General features: G+C 37.6%; 1 protein-coding gene across 4 annotated transcripts in view; it reads right to left on the bottom strand.

The window, feature by feature from the left end:
- LMO3 (LIM domain only 3) overlaps positions 1-16,719 on the bottom strand; it is a 58,081-nt gene that overhangs the window by 40,254 nt on the left and 1,108 nt on the right. For 2 of the 4 annotated variants that reach the window (XM_057702462.1, XM_057702461.1), the window contains exons 2-3: positions 15,883-15,949; positions 10,471-10,684 (exon numbers count right to left, since the gene is read on the bottom strand). In XM_057702462.1, coding sequence (XP_057558445.1) covers positions 10,471-10,676 — 206 coding nt within the window. In that variant the 5' untranslated portion in view covers positions 10,677-10,684; positions 15,883-15,949. Of the gene's footprint in view, positions 1-10,470; positions 10,685-14,677; positions 14,837-15,882; positions 15,950-16,719 lie in introns of those variants that run through there. The other 2 variants (XM_057702460.1, XM_057702459.1) reach the window with 2 other exon arrangements.

Here is a 16,719-nt window from a genome sequence, read left to right as displayed (position 1 = left end):
GGTGACAGTAGGAATTAAGACTTGTAAAGTCATTTGGCCACCACCTCTTGGCTTTCTGGAAAGTATGTTCGAGATTTCTTTGTGCATGAAGCATAGATGGCCACCGCTTTGAAAGCTCACCCGTTCATGCTGTGCCTCTTTGTAAGAGTCAATGTACGGATTCTTAGCCAATACCCATGAGGCATCCCAGCCCATTTTATAAATTTAAATACAGACTCATGTACTTCGATTTGTATTTAAAGTTTAAATTTAACTTTTTAATTTCAAAAGTAAAGACAGCTTGTACTTCCAGAGCCCACTCTCACAAATAAGAATGCATATTAATCTTTTAGTTTTGAAGATGAATGCTTAGCCCTTCTTGATGTGAAATTAAAATTAGTGAGCTAGGTTAGGTGAGGGGTGAGAAGCAGAAGTATAAAAGGAACACTTAGGTAACAATTTGTCTCATCTCATCAAAGATGTGATTCAATTGTTTTAAATAGCAATATGTCTTTGATGTATTTTCTCTTAATGCTGGATTTGGAAACATTGATGATAATTAGAGCAAATATGTTATTTTAAATGTTTTGTACCAGAAAATAATTTCATTAAATAAGACTCGGCTTGACATTAAAAATAATGAAAAAAAAATCGGACCTAGAATAACTGACGTTTCTACTTCAAGAGTAGAAATTGGCAGCCTTTGAAAAATCTATATCTTTGCAATTTTTATTACTTAATATTCAAAACTATCAGTTACCTTGTGATCAGGGCAGAGTTTAACGACATCTTTGGCCAAGGCATTACCTTCATGTGTGCTGTGTTGGCAGCCCTAACTCATCAATATGATGTATAAATACTGCATTAACCATATAATAGATGTAGGTAGATATGTCAATTTAAACTCAAACATACAACTATACCATCTCCAGTGAATTAGCAACAGTCAAATGACCTAATCCTGAGGTCTATTTTGAGACACATATTTCACAACGCATATTTACATAATCACACAGGGTCATCACTGAGGCCAAATAAAAAGACATCCCCCCAGAATACCATTTTTTTAAATACAAAATAATACATGAAAATAATCCCATTCAATTTAGCAGATGAGTTCTGTAATCCCAAAAGGAATTCAGTCTCTAACAGCCTGAGTAAGCTTCACAGTCGTTCTCAGATGGAAGTATTACCACTTCCTTACCTGACATTTAGAAAAGTACAGGGTGCACTCTTGGTTGTAACAGTGATAGCAGAGGACCACATAGTGGCTGCCTGTAATCCTTGCCTCTTTCTCTCTCACTCACTCCAACCACGCTGGCATCCTTGACAATCCTCAAACACATCAGAAAATCTTCCGTTGCGAGGTCTTCGTACTGACCGTTCCCTGTGCCCACAATGTCCTTCCTGCACATCCCCATGGCTAGCTCCTTCACTTTCCTTAGGTCTTTACTCAAGTCACCCTCTCAACAAGGCTGTCCCTGTCTACACTGTTTAATTTTTCAAATCCTTATCTCCTCCTCACCACACACACACAGTCACACTCACCCATAAATACAAATTCTGCAAACCTCCTACACTGCTCCATTTTTCCTGTAGTATTTATCATTTCCTAATGTACTCAATACTTACTTTGTTGGTTATCTGTTTCCCCAACTAGAATATGACCTCTTCAAGGGAAGCAGTTATTTCTGTGTTTTACTCAGTGCTGTATCCTAAGGCTTGGTACAATTCCTAGAGTATATGGAATAATAATTTTTGAGTGGCAAAATGAGGAACAAGGATGCTGTTTTCACAGGGGTATCAATGGTACCTCTGTTGATAACTAACCAATATCTGCAGTAAGAGATGAATGATGCAAACAGCGTGAAAATTACAGAGCTAACTCTACCTTACTCTGCATCTAAAACTTAACTATGAAGCTTGAAGCTCAGTTTTTATAATAGGACTACTGACTTACAAGAGGAGTTTGACAGAGCATATTTTTTACCTATTATTTATAACCTCCCTTCTTAAAATTTTTTTCTAATCATTCCTGATTATACCTCTTCTCATTCTCTGTACTGGTTCCTTTTGATACAATCACACTAAAACTCTTTATATATTTTCCTTAGTTATTTAACAATGGTGAGTACATCAGCTGTAAAAAATCTGAAAAATAACTTGCCCTTAAGTCCTCCCCAAATTTCCCAAACTGACTACTTTATTCTTTACACAGTGAAATATTAATAACTTTGTATTTATATATTATACAAAATCAATTAGAAATATAAGATTCTATATTCATTATTTATAGAAATGAAATATTGGCACTCAAATATTTGTTAAGTGACTACATGGTTTCATTTTTAAACTGTTAAAGAGATAGCAAAGCATTGAATCACAAATATAAACCCCAATCCTATCCACTCAGCAAGAACACATTGTGGAAAGAAGGGATTCTCATAGCTCAGAACCTTTTTCATTTTTTCCCTAACAAATGGCCACAAAAAATATTAGTTGCTAAGTTTTAAGACAATTCTATAACTTATTATATTATTTCTTTGCATCTCCCAAAGCACAGACATCTCTCAGTGGATATTCACATGGAATACTTACAGGCTTTAAAATTATGTTCATAGTATTGGATAGTTGAACTTCTCACCTGTAAAGCTAAATAAACCTGCCCATTGAAACGAGTACTAATTTTTAGTGTTAGAAATTATGATCTTTTTTTTTTCATTCACCTATCTACTCCCACCCTCTTCTACGCAAGCAAAGGCACAGGTACTAATCACTCATCTTATTCAATCTAATACATAACTGTTGGTCAGAATTTATTTTTATTGAGTGGTTGATAAACACAAAATAAGCATCATACTCAATGCTATAAGGTATTTTAAAGTATTAATAGTCTTGACTCTATTTTTTGGTAAAATGTGAACAATCTATCAAAGGACATTACTTAAGAGATTTCAAAAATCTTTTAAAAACAAAAAGGAATAAAACAACTTTTAAAATGGTATGCACCTCTATTAGAATTGCTATAATAAAAACATAACATAGTTTTAAAAGTTTTCAGAAATCAGGATAAACTAATGATGTCTAAAACTTGCTTTTTCCCCTTGAAGTTGCCTGTTGGGATCCCCCAGCATAAATGAGATGGGAATTTATTTTTTCTTGCTGGTATTGAGATTACTAATGTATGTTATCATTACCACATTTTATGACGTTCCCTGCCCCATTACTAATCCATGTCATATTTGATATTTATGTTTACTAAAACTGATTTTCTCTTTTTATTAATAGGATGGGTTTACTGTAGATGATGCTTTACTGCATTAGTAAAAACAACTTTACTTAAATATGGCTTTGGTGTACTCCACAGCAAATAATCTTTGAATTCCTAAGATTCTTTTATTTTCCCAGTAGCCCAGGCGGAGAGTTTTTAATATTACTTTGAATCATAACAACCCATGCTGGTTAGAGTCTAACTTAATACATGCAGCTTAATGTTAATTTTTCAACTTCAAATCAGCGATCTAACTATTCCGAGATGATTATTTATCTCAAGTGTGATTTTGTTTTAAACTAGTCAAGTCCACAGATAGAGAATCTTGCATCATAAAAAACCAACACTACGGAGTAAAAGAATTCAGCAAAAGATTTGGAATCTTTACATAACTAAAAAAATTTTGTTGAGAAGAAAAGGGTCTACCAAGGTTTTGATGGTATACGGCAGGAAGCAAAAATGGCACAGGTGAATGCCCCAGTGACTGTGTGGGATTTATAGTAACTATGTTTATAATATAGTAAATACTGTTGATGAATATAATAAAAGGGTACACTTAGGTCCTAATTCCTTTAAGGAAAAGTTATCCATTCATATGGGTATTAAGGGGCAAAAAAAAAAAACCCTCAATAAGCAAAAGACATTGCTTAAAGGTAAGAAACAAAATAAATGCCACATTTCTTGCTTCACAATGTAACTTCCACTTCAAAATAAATTTCTTATAAATACCTTGAAAAGGGGAACATACGGTTAATCATCAAAACAAGTATGCAATGACAGCAGAAAGAGAAATGGAACAGAGAGTATCAAATTCCATCGGAGCTGAGAAAAAACAGAATTGGGTGATAAAAATCACAAGGGAATAAATTTAGGCATTCTGCAGTATTATAAAACTTGTCTTTCCTCTTAGAATGGTGAACACCCTATAAGAATAAGTCAGTGCTATAGTTTACAATACTAAGGAATTAGCTGGCATCAAGTATCTGAATTTTACAAGTTTCAAAGCATGCCAAACTATGGTGATCTGGTGAAAGTCAGTTATGACAAAAGTCAATGCTCATTCTAGGCTTGTACAGATTCTAATATCTGTATGTGCAGCAATGCACACATACACCTAGATCTCTTTAGATGCTTACAAAGGGAAATGCTATGAATCACTAGGAGTAATCGCTTGTGTAAACCAATTAAAAAATTAAAAAGGAAAGCAAAATGCCTTTTTAACGAAATACGGCTCATGTAAACGCTGTTTTAAAAAGCTATCTGGTCAATTGATAGAATATTGCTGTTTTTATTTTTACTTTCCTTGTTTTCAAGATCTTATCCTACATCTACAATTCATATATTTTAACATTTATTGATAAAAGTTAGAAACATTAGCTAGTTTCTTTTTGGACTGGTTACAGTGTATAATTTTGAATGATAGAAGACATTCTCATGGGAAGTGGGAAATGTTTTCAAACCAAATACCAAAATAAGATTTCAAAGACTCAGTGTAATGAGAAAAAATACAATGGTCATTTAGGTTGGTGCAATTCTTCTTTAAGGCTATATAATTTTTATGTGAGGCAGAAAACTGAACTACATAATACATTTCTACAATGCATATATTCATCAAAACCATTTACAAAATTACTACTTTCAGCATATTTTTTAAATGAGATTCCTCAATAAATTATGTTTATGCAGTCAAAACAGCATTAAAATTTATTATTAGTCACTTAATGGAACTTAATGGTTAGTTTATAAATGAAGTGCTGGCTTACTTTGATATACTCTAAGAGCAACCAAAAACAGAGATTATTTTCCAGAGTTCTACGTATTTATAAAGTGCAAAATAAGCAATTTTAGCAATTCTCAAATGTAGTTCTTCCAGATGTATTTAATCCTAAATATACTTGTAGAAACTGAATATTTTTCTGCTAAGCCAGTTATGTCTAACTTATCCATCTTATGTGTGAAAACAATACTGACTGAAGTATTCCATGCTTTATGAAAAGATAAAAAACAGTAAAGAGATAGAAACAGTGTAAAGTATTTTTTGTATTTTTAATTTTCTTGGTGGATGTTATTTTCAGTGACAATATCTCAAGTTTATAAAACAAACCAAAACAAAAAGGCACAAAACTAAAATAATGATATTAAGTACTCATTCACTGAAAATGGGTGTATTACAGAATTAAGGACAGATATTGTAGATAAATTTACAAACAGGAAATTATGTAGATGGGATATTTTTAACAGAGATTTTTGCAGAGAGGTTGTTGCTCAGGAAGTCTAGGGTGGATTGACCAATGTTTTTCTAACGCGAGGGCCACTCTCCCAAAATATTGTACGAAACAAAATTATCACTCCCAATTTGTACCGGTCCATGAACAATATATAGTCTAAAATGTTTAAAATGGAATGCAATGTTGCTTTCCTACAATAAACAGAAAAATGCACTTAAAATTAAAATATTTTATAAAGTTATAAATAAGGTAAGATAATTTGCAGGGAATATAGCAGTATTTTTAAAAGACCCTGGAGTCTACTACACTCAGATGCCAAAATATTTCATAATACTAAGAAGAGCTTAGACATTTAAATATAAGTTATGACTACCAAATGCAGCTCTTAGAAAAAAAAGTTTATTTGGGAGGAGTTTCATTCCATATAAAAGATTAATGTTTTGGAATTTAAAACAATAAAAAATTATATTTCAAATAATAATGTACAGTTTTCCAGGGAAGATATTTTTAACCGCTTAATGTTAAAAAGAAGACAAAGCAGGAAAAAGAGAATGAGCGTGTCAGTCAGCATTAAAAAAGAATCTCTGTAATTAACTGTCAATAAAACAATATTAATAATGTATTCATATTTACTTTTAAGGACATAATTACATACTAATATAAATTTAACCTTATATAAAAATCTAGAAGTGCCAATTTTGATCAGTGTGAAATAAAGTTATAGCTAAGTTAATACGTAATATTTAATTTTAATTTTCTATTATAAAATTGTATTATATTAAAGCATATAAAATTTGCAAGCAGCATAGCAGCTTCAAATCCTTTTTGTTAATTGGCAACTGTGGTAAAGCATGAAGCATTATTCTTTCCCAGTACTTTCATTTTAAACAAATCGTCCTCATGTATAAAAATAGCAAATTGCATTAAATTTTATATAAGACGCTTTCTGTTTCTCATATAGGAAGAGCTATATGCAGCTTCTATGGCAAGTATCACAGCAAACAGCTTTGAGTACATTCTCTGGTAAGACACCATTCATAGAGATACAAGATACAGCCTTCATCGACTTAATGCTTAAAATATACCACAAGTAAGAAAATGCAGGCTTAAATTTAAAAACCAGCAAAAATGGTCCAAAAGCTTAAGTGGTAAGTTCTGATATTCTGCACTGCCTCCAAGTTGAGAAGGAAAGTATTTTGCTATTCTCCTAGTTCTGACTTTGTAACACTTGACCAAAAATCTTAATTTTAAAACTGATGATACGTTAACTACTTTATTCATGTTTCCCAAACTCAAATCAGAATGCTAGATAGTTTAGCAGTAACTATAGTCCTGTAAACATCATTACTAAACCTTGGTTAGTTTTACACAGTAATTGTTAATCTACTTTATGCATGCTTTAGTTCAAGGCACAAAGAGGCTTCCATGACTACTTTGTCATAAGTAACTTTTAAAAATAAAAAAAATTATAAACGTGGTGGATACATTTTTAACAGATACATTTCTAGGTCTTGGCATATAAATATTAGTGGGCAGACTGACTCCAGAGTTTTAAGTCAGAAAGCGTGTTTAATCGAGGAAGTTTTAAAAAGTCAATCTTTCTGTTCCTTTTGCTAATGAGTTTCCAAGGATGGAGAGCAATCTTAAAAACTGGTAAATTCTCTCTCATCAGATAGGTGCATCTTATATTCTCCAGAAAAATAAAGGATATTATATCAGCCCTGTTATGGAAAGTGAACTGCTAAGATTTGAAACTCAGTAATAAACTGTAAAAATCATTTCTGTTCTGTAAATATAGCTAATTGTGCCTCAAAGTAGAAAAAAAATCTGAGCGAAACCAAATTTACTGCAATAATAGTTTCTAACACCCTAAAGAAAATATCTTATGACTTAAATCTTGTATTCATCATTCAGAGAACTTGTAAAAAGCTGTCATCACTATTATTACTCAGAATAAGGCAAAATAAAATGTTAGAACTTTGAATTACTAGCAGTAGAAGTGTTTTTTTGTGTTCTCTTTTGGAAGAAGTTAACTAGGAAGTTCAATACAATTGGCAAAAAAATATTTCACTCTTCTCTAGATATGAAAAATTAGCTGGCCCAGGAGAACATCTATAACTCATAATTTACTGGTACAGGTAAGCTATTTTTTCTTTATCCTTTTCCACATTCTTACTTAGATGCTCTGTAATTTAGACAGAGAAATACAAACCTGTAAATTATTTATGACTTGTTTGTGCCCCAAAGATATCACATAATATCCAAAGAACCAAAAACCAAAGTAAACTACTTTTTAATGGGATTTAAATGGTTAAGCATTGGCTGTGCAAAACACAAGAAGGAAATGCACTGAACTAAGAGGGAAATGAGAAAAATTATTTTCAAAGCTCGGGAAAATAGCCACAGACTACTACTTGTTCACTGATCATGTTGCAGATTTTGTGTAATTAATAAACAACTAGATAGTAACAATTTGAGGTGCACCTCCCTTTTCCCCTTAGTTAATTTTCGACCGTGCCCTAAACTCATGCCTCTCACACAGCAGGCATCCAATAAGCATTTCTGAATGCCTGTTTATACCCATTCAAAGAAATTAATTTGTAAATAAAATTTGCTTGAATGTATTTGTCTGCTTGACATACAGAATCAGACTATTTTAATTTGCCAATCAGAGACATATGCTTTTAACCATAGACACAATTTCATTGAGATACACACTTTCCTCATAAAACTAAATACCACATCTGCGGCATAATCTATAACACATAACATGGTGTTTTACACACATATCATTTTCCCATTTCACTTCTGCAATTTTTAAGTGTTGATGAATTACTCCTTGCCAAGGATGCCAAGTTATATACAACAAAACCTTCAGTTTAAATAAGGGATAAGCTTGCCGTTAACAACTGAGTTTGAAATGTTAACAACCCTTAGGCTGTTAACATAACAACTGGCCATTAATGTGGTAATGACCAATTTAAGAGGAAATTGTACTCTGAGAAATGAATATATTGGCAATCAGGACCAGGGTTTCAATTTGAAAGAGGATGGTTTTTTAAAAATAAGGTAACAAGTTGAAAAGTTTGATCCTATCAGAAATCAACTAAAGGCTGTATCACAAAAAGTAACACATAGAGTCTTTTAGAGAGAAAGATTTCTGAGAGGAAAACCATTTCGATAAATTCCCTTCAACAATACACTTAACGTAAAACTATCAAATACCAGCTGAACAACTTATTTTTATTTACCATAAAGAAGATGAAAACAACACAAGGTTACTTTCTCTGCTCTCTACTATGCAGACAATGGCAAAACAGTTTCACTCACGGCACACGTATTTCATTGGCAAATGTGTATTTCTGATTTAAAAATACCTAGAGATTTCAAGAGACTCTCTTTAAATTTAACTTAATTTTTGTCTTCATGGCTTATTAGAACACTTTAACAAAAACTCCTTGTTTTGGAATTGTTGTAACATGCATCCACTGGAGGTACTGCCCTGGTAAACAAATTAAAAGTTTCAAGACAGAGTCGAAAAGCCCATGGCTATTGGTGAGGAAGATAGAGCAAAAGTAGGAAGCAAAGTCAAGTCACTGAAAGCAAATACACTGTGTGGAAATCAGGCTCTCATTCACAATGAGCAGAAGAGAAATTTTTACTTGCAGGAGGAAAGTTCCAAGACTACAGCGTCTAAAACACTTCATGGAATAGCTTAATTCTGATTGGTTGTGTTAGTTAGGGAACTCCTTGGCTATAGTCACTTTCCATTCCCACTGTTGGCACCTTACAGGTGTTCAGTGCCCTTGGAATACCGGAGAAGTAGTATCAAGTGGTCATAATTAGTCAGGGGGCTGTCAGATGAAGCGGTCCTAAGAGGGGAGAGAGTAGGATCTGATAAACAGTACTGGACTCACCCTCTTATAAAGACCATCAAACAACATGTTCTTATATATAAAAACTGAATTTGGACCGAAAATAACTGAATTATATACGAAGCAGCACCAAATTCTCCAGGAAACATGTCCTGGAATGACCAAGGAGTTACTGCTGATTGATAAATTTTGTGTCATAAGGGAAAAAAATTCAAAATGAATCACTTAATGTCAGACTAGAAAAATGATTAATCGTATCAAATATGAAAATCTAAATGATGCCATATATCATTTCTCTAATTTGATAGATCCTACTTTATTAATATAAGTAATTTGTAGCTGAATGAAGTCACAAAGTTCCCTGAAAAGCAAAATAATGTTTCTTAAACACAAGTCCATCTGTTGAGTACTAAACGCTAGGATACCAGTTTAGTCTGCTTCACGGCTTCAGAAGCAAGAACATCTGCGTTGTCCTGAAACTGTTCAGATGTTTACGGTTTGGAGAGTGGCTATCATTTCTCCATAATGATGGAGGTCTTTACTTTGTTATTTTCTATAAAGCTACTGGCAAGGCAGAGGCTGTCCAACTTTCAGGGCTATCTTTGCAAAGATCACTTGGAATGCCATGGGGGTGGGGAAGGCGTATTCACACTTCAGGAAAGTTTTCAGCACTATGATAAACACCCTACTAATAAGTACTAGTTAAGAGTTTCAAACTGACTTTCTCTGACAAATCTGAAACAGAAAGATCGCTGCTATGCTGCTATGCTCAGCCCGACCTTGTCACTTTCGTGCTAATAAAACATCTCGTATGCTGATTTCTACCAAACACACCCTTGATGTGAACTGGCAGTTTCCATACAGGTAGTGGAATAACCTATCCCCAGGCAGGAGCATCAGACAAGGCAAACGGAAACACTTTTGAGATACTGTGTTTTCCTGGCCATTGCTGAAGCGATCATTTGCAGAACAGGCACCCGGCAGCATTTTGAAGGCTGCCAGGTAGACATCTTTCAGAAACAGAAGCTGGTAGGAAGGAAATGAAACCCACAAAGACACTTACAAAAGTATTTTAAAAGGAATCCAGTCATCACTAGTGTGCAAGGCTAATTCCTACCTCAGATAGTCTCTGCGACAAAGGATAAGGTTAGCTTTAGTGTACAGGGTGGAGCCCACCTCTCCCAAACGACAGTCACAGCAGGCACACTTCAGGCAGTCCTCATGCCAGTATTTGTCCAGTGCCTTTAGAAGATACCGGTCCTTGATCTTTCGGTTGCAGCCAGCACAACCTTTCGGCTTGGTGTCTGGCTGGACTGAGAGCATTTGTATACCTAGAGGAAGACAAGAACAAAAAAGAGAGCTGGGACTCCAAGAAGGAATCAAAAGATATCCAAAGACCTCCATCAAGTGAAATATTTCAGATTGCCTTTTTCAAGGAGTGTTAGACTTTCTTTTTGAGGGCCATATGAAAATCGAACTAAATTTTGGAAACAAAGAGGCTGAAACTTTGTCAAGTCCTTGTTAAATCATTTATGAAGTCACACCTATAAAGTGGTAAAAACAATGAACTCATGTTGCACCTGGTAAGTTGATATTATATACATGAAGTTAAGTAATATTAAATCATTTTATAGTGTCCCCATTTTCTACACAGAGAAGTTCCTTTCAGGAGAAAATATGAGTAAATGGCTAACAATCTAAAAGAGCGCTATTTAACAAAGTAGTCTGTGTACAGGCTGCAGGAGTCAAAAATGAGTTTTCCTTTATTGGTTAAAATTTTCCCTTAATACGGGCTTGATGGAGGAAGGAAAGTGCATCCTTATGGGAAACACTAACCTCACTTAGCAGTAGACATGTTTATACTTAAACTCACAGTACAGTCACTCGAAAAGCTCCACCAATCCTATAATAGTTGTTTGCCTTCAAGTACTTCCCCCTGTGCCCTTGATATTTCAAAGTATTCATTGTGTTAAAATTTTTAAAAATGTACTTATACTCGCAAGCATCAATCAGTGCCTCTGTTAATGGCAGATTACCTGACTATATACTACATGCTTTGCTATAAAATTAAAGAAGAGGATTATGTAATTTATTATGATAAACATGCACTTATTTATTTTATAGGGGAAAGAAAAAACAACAGAATACAAAGTCTAAATATATATAAGTTAATACAAACATCCGTATGCAAATATATATTATATACATACCAGACTAGACATAGGGACCTTTATATATTTTAGAGGCGTATCTCCATCATAAATAAGGAGTCTAGCTGAGTTCTATGGGTGTTACAACTTGACTAAAATGTTTTCAATGAAAGGATATTTGTCTTTGAGTTTCTTCTTTCCTAAATGTCAAACACCCAGCTTCTAAAAAAGCTGGACCAACTATTCAGAGCTTCATGTTTATCAAATAACTCATTTCAAGCACTATGAAGTAATGCAGACATCGATTCCAAATTCCCTCATTTTACAAATTATGATACAGAGGCGTAAGAGAGGGTAAGGGACTCACTCAAAGCTGAATGACAGATAAGCACTAGACTTGGTGGCCTTCTTACAGTCCAGAGATCCTGCTGCTATATTATGCCTCCTCTCTAAGGCGTAAAGTTTTAAGCTTGAACGTAGAAAGACACAAAACACCAAATGTGCCTGCACTTGAAACAGTCTCAAGAAAAAATGCCAAGCTCTAATCTAGAGCATTTTTGGCGTGTTTCCTGCTCCAAAATAGATAAACCTTCTTCAGTTTCCTCTGATGCCTGATGACGAAGCCTTCACCTCATTATCTTCACAATCTTTTTCTTTTTTAATCCCACTGATAAGAGAAATCAAGGCACTGTACCCTCACAGCAGAATAACTCTTCTAGCTACAAATGATACGTGAATTTCACATAATAGTGTTATGATGTTGAACTTCTATTAGAAAATAACTTCTCAGGTAGAGTGATGGAGTAGGGACCAGCAGTGAGGCATCAGAGTAGCTGCTCTTTCTGCATGGGATGCAGAGCCGTGGTCCTCGGAGCTGCAGACTAGCAGCTGGATTTGTACAGAAGAGCAGGTGGTATTCCTATAGCCAGCTTTCTGTTCCTTTTCTTTGAAGGAGCTCAGGGTCTAGTGTAGATTAATCATAACCCTTGATAGCTCTGCTAAATCTCACTCTCTAGAACTTCTAACAAATGAAGTTTCTTTGATCAGAACTAGTTACCATCTTCTCGCAAGATTCCACAAGGAATGAATCCCAATAATTACAGTACAGAACATACCAAAATGCCTCTTAACTGTCTACCTGGGGGGAGGGCAAGACTGATTTACTAGATGACATTCCGTATTTCATGACTGAAAACACCTAGAGATGTATTAAGAGCGGCTATTCTAATTATCCAATTTATAAAGCTATTATTGTTTTATATCACCAAGCTGAAAATTTTTTGTCCAAATCCTTCTAAATTGTAGCTAAGCTCTGTTTTCTCTGAGTTCTGTTACCATCATCAAGCGTGGAAGGTCAGCTATCTTTATTCACAATGCTTTGCAACCAAGTCAGGGGATACCAACATTTGGCACAAGCAACACTACCCTGCTTGTCTTCACAAAATGTTTTTGTTGTGCTGACATTTTAATTTAGCACTCAGAAGCCAATTAATATTTGAAACTCTTACATTCTGTTTGGCCTTGGGCATAGAAGGAGTTTGCTATTTCCCACTCCATCCTGGTAACTTCTTGTAGAGAACATCATCCCATTTCTCTTGAAAAGGAAATCTTTTCCATACTCTGCAAGTTAACAGTTGTAGCAAAAAGAACTATTCTGTAGTCACCACGTTGCCATGTACCTAAAGAGGCATAAAGCAGTCGGCAGCTTCCCTTCAGCATCCGGCAGAACACGTCTGGGTAGAGTTATGTGTTCGGAGCTGAGAAACATTTCACAAGTTGCTCATAGCGCATCAGGACTCATAACTAGTTTTAGATTGGCATGTAAATTGTTCTGAGGGAAATTCTTATTGCCTCTGAGACCCTGCCATTCTGAGTTATTTGACAGTTTAAGGGAAATCATAATTAAAAAAAAGACATAAATAATAGCCTGTGCAGTGTGGTGTGCAGAAATAAGTAGAACCATTTCATTTAAACTCTGGTGAGCTTTTAATTGCCTGGATTGCATTGTGAGGCGGCCTAACGGTTGATTGCCTCCATTATGTTCCCTTGTTCTGTGCCATTCATCCGCGCAGTCTCAGCTTCAGTAGTTAACACAACAAAGTAACCACAACTCCACAACACACAGGGGCTTAAAAAAATAATCATAATAAAAGATTTGCAGCACTTAGACCCAGTCTTTTATATTTTTGGACTAACTACACGTAGTGAATGGAAAACATTTTGTCCCCGTCGGAAGATTCACAGAGAACAATTTGGGAGAAGGAACAGGAAGAGGGAATACATAAAGCGGGTTGGCAGAGATGAGGTGCCTCAGGAAGATGTGAAAATGGGAATGCAGGTTCTGCAGCTGGGAGCAGTGACACAGATGAAAAGAATTTGGCCAACACCGGCCATTCGATTGCCAAGAGGTACCAAACAAAAGATTTTCTCTCCTCCTGCCCATCTTCATCTTCATCCTCTCCCCAGCCCCCAGCCCCGATTGGAGAACTGGATTGGGCCTAAAAGCTTGTTTCTCTCTGTTCACTGGCCCAGAGCATCCCTACAGGCTGCAGCCCCCTAAGGGACAACAATGCAAATAGATGTCCCCAGATCTCAGGCGCTGGAGCTGCTTAACTCTGTTCTGCCCCTTCAACTCCCAACCCCCCTCCCCATCCTTCCACCCCCCCCCCCGCCCCTTTTTGAGCAATGGAGCTGGGAACCAATTTGATTCCCTTTTTCTCCAATGCAGCTGCAAGGCTCAGAGATACTGACATTTTTCCACTCTTATCAGTTTAATTACAGTTACCATGGCAGCAAAGTGCTAGTGCTTGGCAAAGGCCAACAAGAGATTTGCAAGACTGAGTTCAATTTTGATGCAGCTCACATGCAAAATAAAAAAAAAAAAATAAGAAACATACATACACTCTAACAAAGAATCCCTTGAGGAGTTTATGCTCCAGCCTTTTGTGGTTGTGTCTTTGCAGCCACACAGAGATGATCTGCAAAGAATGTAGCAGTATTTGTTGCACCTAGCAAGATTAATTGGTTTAAGCAGCAGTCTTTCAAAGCAGTTACAACAATAATATTTCGGATCTTTTCTAAAGACACAAAAGCAGCGGAAGAGCAGGAAGGCTTTGGAGCAGCCGAGAGTGCCGAGCGCCGGCAAAGTGCATCTACGATAGATTGTAACCTTACCAAAACTTTTCTCCTTTTTCTGCATGAGTTGACTTAGGCGTGCTTGAGTTGCAGCAGTTTCGCATTGAGCACCCAGCCCAAAGGTAGAAGTGGAAGGGGGGTTCTCGGATTTAGCTCAAGTGCGGACGTGGTGCGCAGCCTACACCGCCGAGGACCGACTATTGTGAAGCCACTTTGGGAGCGGGTCTGAGCGGCGGCGGGGGGTGGGGGAAGGGATGAGGGCGGCCAGACGAAACACAGCGCACACACGGAGCCCCTCGCAATGTGGCAGTGTGCAAAATGATGGCGAATGACAAAGCCACATGCTTCCCTAACTCTGCCCGTAATCCTAAAATCCCAGCGGCCCCTTTTAGCTTCGTGGTAACAAATGGATTTGATTAAACTGTCACATGCAGCGTTAGCATAGCATATCATGTTCAATATGAAGAAAGATCATAAATCTGACTTGTATTTCATAACAGTAATCTGGGTAGCCCCCGTAAAAATGTGCCGCAGCAGTTTGAATCTCAACCTATTAGGACAGAGGCACCTTGCTCCACGGAACCTCTCTCTTCTCGCCACTTCTCCCCAACCGCCCCCTCCCCACCCTCCCCAGACAGTCACTTTTGCATCTTGTAGGAACAGCATTTGGTTATTAGGGCAGAGTGGGCAGAGACAGAAGTGGCCACAAGAACCCAAAGATGGTCATTTCAACTCTTGGTGGGGGGGGGGGGGGTGATGAATTCCGGCAAGTAAGGGGTGGGGGGTCCGGAACCCACCTAAGACTGAATTCCCTTCCTACGGGCCGGGCCGGAGCGGACATCTCCTCCCAAACTCTCTCAGCCCCTGTCTCCCCGGGAGTCGGGGGTGTGGAAATGCTGCAGTTCCCCGTGAACTTTGACTATTAGCCACTCGAGTCGTACTTGAGACGTTCCGCGCCGCAGCCGCTCTGCTCTCCCCCCTTCCATCCACATCTTCTGCCCGCATCTATTTCATGTCTCATCATAAAAATAATGAAGCCTCACATGATTTAAACAAAACCGTCTCAGCAGAGCTGCAGCCCGAGTGAAAGTTGCAGTGCGGAGCTGGGCTGCAGCTCCAGTTTATGCCTCATTAGGAGAGGCTGGGGAAGAAAAAAATACCCACATCCGCACACGCACGCGCGCACCCGCAGACACACACACCACAAATAAGCCGCCGCGTGTGCACCCAGTTGCTGCACTTACCTTCTCAATTAAGCGATACAGGGGGAGGCCGTTCAGAAAGCACAGTGGCTGCTTTGTAGCGCTTCTCCTTGGGAAAGGTCAAAAAGAAGCATTGTTTGAAAAAAAAAAAAAAAGAGGGGGAGGGAATCTCAATTTTTTTTTTTTTTTAAGTTTAAAATAATGAGGTCCTCAAGGATCCGCCAAGTAATGGTGTTGACCGCATCTGAGCCACAGGTGTCCTCCTTTTAGGCAACTGCAGTCCGAGGCTGTCTCTCTCCGTCCTGGCTCAAGACAACTTACCCCAGCAGCACGCGAGGAGCCGAGCTGAAGGAAGCCCCGGCTCTCAGCTGCAAAATGCAATCCCTTCCCAGCCAGACATAATACAGCCAAAGAAAAGGTCACTCCGTTATTACTGAGCCGGCGGAGCCCAGGCAGCGCTTGTCAAGACCGCAGAGAAGCAGCTCCCTTCCGATTTAAGACTATTTACCTCTCGCCCCCACCCCTCCCCTCTTCTCTCCTTCCTTTCTCTCCCTCCCTCTCTCGCTGGCTCCCTCGCTCGCTCTCGGGCGCCTGTTCTGCAGCTCAGTCAAGTACAGCCGCCCTCGGAAAGTGCAAAGCAGCCACAAGACAGATCGGGCTTTGTTGCTAATTTCCCAGGGTGAAAATTTACAAGCCTGCGAGTGCAGTCAGCACAGCCCCACGCATATGCTACTCACAAACGCTGGGGACGACCCCGTGCACAAAAAGTGACCTCGGCGGGAGTCGACTCAGGGGAAAGCACCCTACCTCCTGGACCCGTCCAAAAGAAGACGTCCTGCGAAAGAGCTCCGGAGGAAAAGGGTAGGGTTCCTAAAATAA

This window comes from Hippopotamus amphibius, chromosome 12 (genome assembly GCF_030028045.1).
Source record: "Hippopotamus amphibius kiboko isolate mHipAmp2 chromosome 12, mHipAmp2.hap2, whole genome shotgun sequence".
NCBI lineage: Eukaryota > Metazoa > Chordata > Mammalia > Artiodactyla > Hippopotamidae > Hippopotamus > Hippopotamus amphibius.
The sequence above is the reverse complement of the archived record's forward strand: the minus strand, read 5'-3'. Positions and strand labels throughout refer to the sequence as shown.